This window comes from Triticum urartu, chromosome 1 (genome assembly GCF_003073215.2).
Source record: "Triticum urartu cultivar G1812 chromosome 1, Tu2.1, whole genome shotgun sequence".
NCBI classification, from domain to species: domain Eukaryota; kingdom Viridiplantae; phylum Streptophyta; class Magnoliopsida; order Poales; family Poaceae; genus Triticum; species Triticum urartu.
Window position 1 is genome coordinate 343,036,473 of NC_053022.1, and position 8,499 is coordinate 343,044,971.

The window sequence follows — 8,499 nt, forward strand, 5'->3', positions numbered from 1 at the left end:
GAACAAAATTAGAACATTGCGAACATTTTTTGAATCTGCGAAATTTTTTTGAAAACCGTGAACATTTTTAAATTGTGACCAAATTTTGGAACATGAACAAATTTCAAATTCATGAATAAAACTATAAAAATGTGAACATTTTTTCATTAAACTGCGAACATTTTTTGAATTGTGAACAAATTTTCAAATATGATGAAATTTCAAAATTCGTGAACAAAATTATAAAATTTCGAACATTTTTCAAATTGTGAACAAATATTAAACCTGTAATTTTTTTTGAATTGTGAACAAATTTTGAAACCATGAACATTTTTCGAATTGTGCACAAACTTCGAAACCGTGTTTTTTTTGAATTGTGCACAAATTTTAAATTAATAAAAAATTAAATAGAAACAAAAGAAAAAAAGGAAAAGGAAAATGAGAGAAAAGAAAAGAAAAAAGAAAATAGAAAAACCAGAATAAAGAAACAAAAGAAAAAAAGAAAAATATGAAAATGAGAGAAAAGAAAATATAATAACAGAATAAAGAAAAATCCGTTTCAATGAACCTTCTAGAAGTTTCCCAAAACCAGAAAAAATTAGCTGGGAACCTCTAGAAGGTTCCCAGAATCGGGGGCGTTGAAACGGTTAAACGGGCCGGCCGTTGCATCGCTGCTCGGTCGCTCACCTATGCAAAGCGCCGACAGTTTGAGGCAATGAGCGGCAAATGGCATTTTCCGAAGTACTCAGGCAGCGAAAGGACTCTTTCGCGACCGAGCGTGGCGGTGCTGGGGTGGTTCGGCTCCTCTGAAGTCTAGTAATTACTGTATAAGTACTGTAGCTGTCCAAATCCACCGTTCGCTAAAATCCCACGGCTCTCCTTCCGTCTCTCACCCTTTGCAGCAGGGGAGACTCTTAAAGACCACGACCAAGGCGGCCGGCAGAAGTGCACCGGTAAGAACCGGCCGCCACATAGCCTTACTGCCTTGGTGTGTGGTTGAAATAATTCGGTTGATTATGTGTTGTTTGTTGGAAGAGTATGGATGGCCAGCATGCATCACCACTCTGATGATCGGATCTAGTGTGCTGCACTACGGGATGTCAATGCCGGAGTACTACCATCCTCCTGTCCGGCCTGCATGGCGCTGCCAAGTGCTTCGCACACTCCAGAGCGCGGCGAGCAGCGCGTCGTGCCAAGGGTAGGAGTAGTCAAGGATCGTGCCGCTGCTGTCCGAAGGCGAGGGCGCCTTTGCTGCCGTTGTCGAGGACGTGGCGGATGTTGATGGCGTCTAGGTGCTCGCGAGGAAACCTTTCTTCATGCACCGACACATGAAACCGTTGCCGGAGTACGGGACGCCGACACCAGACTGAGGCGCCGGAGTACATGCGGACGCCCACGCTCATGTACATTACGCCCATTTTGCCCGTGTACGGGACGCCGACGATCGTGTACGCTCCGCCCATGGTCCATGGTCCGCTCGATCATGGTGCTGCTCTTCGCCAGCATCATCTTCTATACATGCGCGCTTGTCTTCGACTGCTACCCATCCGGCGACCCGAGCCACGGCAAGGGCAACTACGCAAACGCACCAGCTAGTAAGGCTATGTGGTGGTCGATTCTTATCGGTGCGCTTCCGTCGACCGCCATGGTCGCAGTCTTTAGAGCATCTCCAGCCGGCCTCCCAAAACGCCTCCCACGGCCATTTTTTGGGCGCCGACAGTAAAATATCCTTCCACTCGCGCCCTCAAAGCCACACTTTTTGCCGGATTTAGAGAAAATTGACGCTGGCAGTACCACCCCAAACCCAGCCCACCGAGAAGCAGCTGGGCGTGCCGGCGATACCTTTTTCTTGCGGTTGGCCCACTGTTGGCCTCCCACAACCTATCTCCTCTCTCTTCCTCTTTCTTCTCGCCTGCCCCCCTCCTCTCTCTCTCGAGCGTGGAGCGCATCGGCGCGGGGCGGAGCGGCGCTGGAGGAGTCCGGTGTCCAGCTCGGGCGGGCGTGGTCGGCGTCCGGCGTGCTCGAGGCGAAGGCCAGCCCCGAATCCCTCTCCAGCGCCTCATAGCCGTCCGGGGGAGGCGGCCGGCAAGCCAGCGACAGGGCGAGCTCGGGCGAGGACGAGTGGAGCCGCGTGCGATGCAACGCGGCACGGGGCCAGGTAGCCGGAGGTGCGGGGGACCCGGCGACGAAGGACCGGGGCGCAGCCGGCCCGAGATGATGCGGGCGCGTCGGCGGAGCCTCCTGCCGACCACGGAGCAGCAACCGGCTCGGGAGCAGGGCCGGACGCGGGCGCGCGAGACGGCGTGGCTGGGCGCCGGGGGCTCGGGCGGAGGCCGGGCCAGTGCGAAGACGGCCGAGGCGCGGGCGAAGCCGGCCGACGCAGGAGCGGAGGCCGAGCGGGGCGGTGCAGACCTGCGCGGAGTCGGGGTCGATGTAGGCGCGGGACGAAGCGACCGCAGCGAAGCGGGCGCGCCGACGCCGGGACCGAAGATGCAGGGCGCGCGATGGAGAAACGAAGAGGCGCGGTCGGAGCATGCTCGAGGTGACCGGCCGTTCGCGTGGACGCCACAGGTGTGGCTGGCCGCCTGTGCTCAAACGAGCCAAGCTAGCTAGCTAGCAAGCACACACACAGCCGAATCGATTGGCTCTGCTTTGCTAGCTAGCTAGCTGGGCACGAGTACTTGTACGCACAGGGATGAAGGTGGCCAGCGAACCCTCATACGGAGGAGCGAGCTCGGCGGCGAGGCCGGGCCGGCCGTGGCCTGAGGCGGGCGCGGTCTGGGCATGGCTTGGGGGTGAACACGGCTGAAAACATTTTCACCCTCAGGACAAATTTTTCGCCGGCAGCCCTCCAAACGGCGAAAAAAAAGCCTCCTGAGGTTCAACGGCTGGAGATGCTCTGAAGGAGCCTCCACTACTGCAAAGGGTGAGAAAAGGAAGAAAAGTCATTAAATTGAAACGGACGGCGGGTTTTGATAGCTACAGTACCTGTACAGTAATTACTGGACTGTATAGGAGCCGAACCGCGCTGGGGTATTCATGGGTATTCTATGGAATACCAAAGAATTTGGCCCAAAAAAATTTGACTATACATGTATTGATGGAGCCCACTATAGATTAGCAGATCTCCGTCTGTTACTCAAAAAAAAAGCAGGTCTCCGTCTCGCGCTCTCCCTCCCTCGATCGAGTCCCCAAACCTAGCTGACGGCGCCGGCGACGGCAAGCGATTCCAGCCCCCTGCCCCTGCCCCTCTCCCTGTCCTCCGGCCCTCCCCTACCCTCTGGGCTCTGGCCTTCCCCTCCGCCTCCGTCCTCCGCAGTTCGTGAGGGGTTGCGGCAGTGGGCTGCGAGCCTCCCCCTTGCACCGCCACTGCTCCGGGCGCCCTTTACCTCCGGCGTTCGTCGCCGTCAGGCGTCGCCGCGTCAGTCTGTCGTCCATCCACACCAATCACGGAACCACCAAGGTAGTATTCCTCTGTTTTTTCAACAAATCTGGTTTTTTTTTTGCAAACTGCCACTGCCATGCCACATTGCCACTAATAGAAGTTCTTGTAAATTGTACTCCCTCCGTCCCAAAATATAAGAATGTTTTTGACATTAGACTAGTTTCAAAAACGTTCTTATATTTTGGGACTAAGGGAGTAATTGTTTGTCACTGCCACTAATTGTAGCTATAGTTGTAGTCTGAAACAGTGAAACACTCCACTGCCACGTTGTAAATTGTACTCCCTCTGTAAACTAATATAAGAGCGTTTAGATCACTATTTTAGTAATCTAAACATTCTTATATTAGTTTACGGAGGAAGTAATTGTTTGTCACTTCCACTAATTGTAGCTATAGGTTGTAGTCTGAAAGAGTGAAACACTGCCATTGTCACGTTGTAAATTGTAATTGTTTGTCACTGCCACATTGCCTATAGGTTGCTCACTGGCAATATCCTTTGTTGTTTGTAATCTTTCTTAATTGTTAGAGATATTGCCACAATGATATTTTGTTACTATTATCGATGCATGATCATTGAGTCATTGATTTCGCCATTTTACTGCAGATTTGTTGTTCTATTATATTACTTTGGCAAAAAATAAAATTTAAAAGAATACCACGAGCAAATTCCTGGCTCTGCCAGCGGGCCACGCGCGGTCCATTGGCGCAGCCATACTCAGCCTCAGGTAGGAGTAGTAGCTTATATCTCTTCCTCGGTTCTTCTCCGAAGCATTGATACGCGCACATGTTTTTTTGCATGGTAATACATGTCTCATTTCTATCATAAAGATTAAAATACAAGTCACGTAAAGACCGACATGACAAAACTAAAAAGATGACAGAACATCTCTAAGCTTTACACCAACGTCGATCACCTGCCTCCGGCACCACAACAGCAGCCACCGAAGAAAAGAATGACGAATCACCTCCTCACCCGAGCTCGACGCGGCTCCATCGCTGATATGCAGCTTTGCGGACCTCCAAGGTGGCTCACCAAAAGTGAAGCCCTTACCGTTGAACGAATCAGACCGGGACAACACCCCGGACACGCCATCGAACTCTAGATCTGACATCCCACTGCGACTAAGACGCCGCAGAAGGAAACCATAGCTGCCATTCACGAATCACGAACTCAACACATGTTCCGTCTTCCAGATGTCGTTGATGCAGACCACAATCCGCATCCGCTCCTGGACTACCCCCCAAGCTCCGTGCCGACGCTGGAGCAAACGCCGTCGCAACGGCGGAGCCCGAGGACACAGGTCCACCACGAGGATGCCACCGCCGCCACACCATCCTTACTTGAATAGACTGGTTTTTAAATCCATCCCCAACCATAAGACCGATGGCCTCATCAGGGAAGGATCGGAAGAATCTTTATTCAGCACCGTCATCGTCGCCATCGAAGTAAAGACAATGAGCAACCTAAAAACCTAGACTATGAGGGAGTAAAAACGATCCACACGCATGGATCCGGCGACCCTCCTCCTCATCGATGACCAAAATCGTCGGTGGAGGGGAGCCGCCGGAGGACGACACTGAAAGATTAGCCTTTCCTGACGGCGGCTAGGGTTCCAGCCGCCAGGGACAGGATGAAAACGATCTAATGTTTATTGTAGCGGCGGCGGCTGCTTGATATGTGCACATGTGCCGTGTCCGCGTACGCAGGATACGTGGCCGGTACACGTGTCACCAGAGTATCCTGTTTTTCTGATTTGATTAAAAAAAAAGAGCTGACGCGCCGCCAGGATGCCGGCGACACGGGAGCGCAGCGAGCCCAATAGAAGCCCACCTCCTAACCCTAGCAGCCATCGGTCTTTCTCAGTTCGCTCCATTGCATAGGACATGGGATTCGATCGAGCGACCGCGTGACGGCGCCGCCGCCGCCTGGAATCACCTTGCCGCCTCCTGTAGACTGTAGCCGCCTGCCGCCAGCACGGTAACTTCTTCTTTCTCAAGTCCCTGCTCTCCTTCGGTGCTCCCATGCTGTTGCCTCCTGCCTGTCGTCCTCCTCTAGTGGCGCTGGGTGCTGGCTTGCTGCTGCTTCGCTTCGTACAGTATACTGTTGTTGCTTGCTCCTGCTCACCTGCTGCTGTTGCTGTTGTTCCGGCTAGGCAGTGACATACATACATGGCATCTGTGGGCTGTAGTTGGAAAAGAGGCATGGATGCAACAAATGGGGCTGTAGTTGGAAATCATGTCACACAATCAGTTATTCTTTGGACTTATTACATGATATTCTATTAATTATTCATATATATACCCGTCATATTGCTGTTTCTATAAATTGCCGTGTCCCCGTCCCCGTATCACATCGAGGGTCGTCGTCGCCGCCTTGTGGGTACTTGCCGCACCATCCCCAAAGTGCGAGAGGCGCTGCTCCTACGAATGCTTTGCTTCCTTCTAGCTGGCCTTGGAGCCCTCGCTTCTTTAATTTCCAGCAAGAAATTGAGCAAGCCTGGAAGGTGGTTAGCACTAGCACATGGCTACTTTGCTTCAGTATTAAATGTTCTACTAGTATAGATTTGATCCATCCATCAGTGATTTAGTTGAGGGTACAGGTTAAGGTTAGAGAAGCCTGCTGCATATCAAATTAAGGCGTAGAGCCTTTTATAATCTCATGTGTATGTTTTATTCTACAAATCCAAGTACTAGTTCACGTGATGTTGCCAAGAAACTATAGTGTCAGTATTATTTTTTCTACTTTTATACAGTACCTTTGCATTTGTTCTTAGGGACTGCAGGTTGTTTTGAATTTTGCCCATACCGTATACCTGTGACCACCTACTTAAAATAACAGGGAAAGTATATACAGAGGCTAAATAGCCTAGAAATTTCACCAAGTATTTTTCCTTCTGTTGGAGCAATAGTACTTGTGTATGATTTGTGGTATAGTTGTGCAAAAGTAATGAAACCTGCTACCGCTAGTCAGTAGCCTTGGGTCATTGTTCTGTGAAGCAGCCAGTATAGTAACTGAAAGAGAAGGACCTTACTGGCTAGTATTTGGAAGCTGTATAGGTTAACACAAATTTACAACTGGTGTTTTTTTAGTGGACTGACACTAGTATGATTGGTAATTAAAGCCATGACCTTATTTTTCATTTATTTTTTGACCTGCTTTTTTTTGTTTATTGGCAGGGTTGCTCTATTATATTATTTACTATACTTTGATTTGAATTTACTGTTCTTTCTCTTAACGCATGTAATTTGTATTTCAGATAATCGTGTGGTCTCTTAGGCGATTATTAGAAGAAGGGACTGGCAAAATTGATCCATAGAGAAGTCTGTCTTTGAACAATGAACCGAAAATTCCTGTACATGACGGCCATGAACGTCAAAAGGAGTTCATACACTCTGCACCGCATCAAGGCGTCACAATTGTTTTACCCCAAGGGTGCACCTGACTCTGCGGCTGCGGCGGTGGAGGACCGTTCTGTGCCGCCACCAACAATGGCTTTCCACCCTCCTCGGTCCGAGCATAGACGGGAGGTAATGGAGTTCATGCGGCAGCAGCAGGAACAAGATCGTCTGCACAGACGAGAGAGGTCGAGCCGTCTTATATGGTGACGGCCTGCAAGCTGTCCGCATGTTGCCAAGCCTCAAAAAGGCCAAGTGGAAATCAGTGCCCCTCGCCGTTGGTGACAACCTGTTGGTCATGGAGGCGATCCCTAAGAACGATCAAAAGATGGAACATCAATCTTTCGAGGTGCTTATGTATGGCGAAAGGCCTAAAATGTTCAAGGGGGTGGACTTTTTCTGGCACTCCATCCCCCCGCCGCCTTATGTCTATGCCCCTGGCTATGGTGTCGACCGTTCTGGTGTGATCACCGCGTGCACTGTGGTCAATGGCTCAAGCATCTTGATATCCACAGAGAGCCTCGGCACCTACTGCTTGGACACGGTGAGCGGTAAGTGGAGCAAGCCTGGTGCCTGGCCGCTGCCGTTTAAAGGACTTGCAGAATATGTTCCGGAGTACGATCTCTGGTTTGGTGTCTCGGCAAAGGGTGGTGGCGTCCTCTGCGCATCAGACCTGGGTGCTGCCTCGGCAAAGCAGACGCCGCCGGTGGTACTCCAAGAGTGGGAGGGATTTGCTGCCCCTGAGGGTACCGAGCTAGGATCGCACCTCCTGCACCTAGGTGCCGGTCGTTTCTGTGTCGCCAAGTCGATCATGACAACAAGGCCGCAGGAGACGTGCTGCCAGATGTGCTGTTTCCATGACACTACTGCCATTGTCGACAAGTTAGTGATGTTTACTGGCGTGGAGATTCAGCGCTGTGGCAGAGGGCTTAATAAGGTGATCAAGCACAGATCATTTCGTTATAGTATGGGCGCATGCAGCATGGCCAAGATACTTTATTAGTCAAGTCGTGCCGTTTAATTTCCCCTCACAGCATGTTCCTAGTCAATAAGAGGGCTCTTCTTTTAGATGCAATAAATAATAGGGTTCTAGTACAGGAATAACCGGATATGCACATCTCCTTTGAAAGCAATATTTTTTACGTCATGTTCCTTGGTGCTCCGATTCACTAGAAAAAGATACAAGAGAGTTGTCTGGTTAATTTCTAGAAACATGAGCAAAAACCGTTAAAAGATGCCCACACAATAGAGCATCTCGACCGACCTGGCTACCCATAAGACACACACACTGTCAAGGTTGCTTACAATTTCACCTCTACCCAAGCAAGCAACTCGAGACCCGTTCAAATGAACAACTCATGAGAACCTTTCGGCCTATGTGATGCACCAGCATAGCTTGACTTGCCCATCAGATGGCATCATTGCGACCACATCGGCCTGCAACGCTACAAACTCCGACTTCACGGTTAGGACGTGTTGAAGCTCTGACTTCACGGTTAGGATGTGTCGAACAGAAGAACATGCCGTGACCCTGTTCTTCTTGCCACCATCGTCATTGCCACACGAGTTGCAACGCCGCCGGACGACCACAGACAAGCGTTAGTCCCTCTGACCAAATTGGAGCAATGGAAGAGCATGTATACCCTATTTAATCATTAGTCATCACACGCTTAATTAGAA

At 50.4% G+C, this 8,499-nt stretch overlaps 1 protein-coding gene across 1 annotated transcript; it reads left to right on the forward strand.

Annotated features, from left to right (window-relative positions):
* Positions 1 to 5,224: 5,224 nt before the first annotated feature.
* LOC125511022 lies at positions 5,225 to 7,966 on the forward strand. Its single transcript, XM_048676309.1, has 2 exons — positions 5,225 to 5,401; positions 6,681 to 7,966. Exon 2 carries the CDS (start codon positions 7,049 to 7,051, stop codon positions 7,820 to 7,822), a length of 774 nt encoding a protein of 257 aa, XP_048532266.1. The 5' UTR covers positions 5,225 to 5,401; positions 6,681 to 7,048; the 3' UTR covers positions 7,823 to 7,966.
* The last annotated feature ends 533 nt before the right edge of the window (positions 7,967 to 8,499 follow it).

Bases quoted from the DNA above. Each gene is read 5' to 3' on its own strand.
- LOC125511022 (XM_048676309.1), top strand. From the start codon at position 7,049: ATGTTGCCAAGCCTCAAAAAGGCCAAGTGGAAATCAGTGCCCCTCGCC.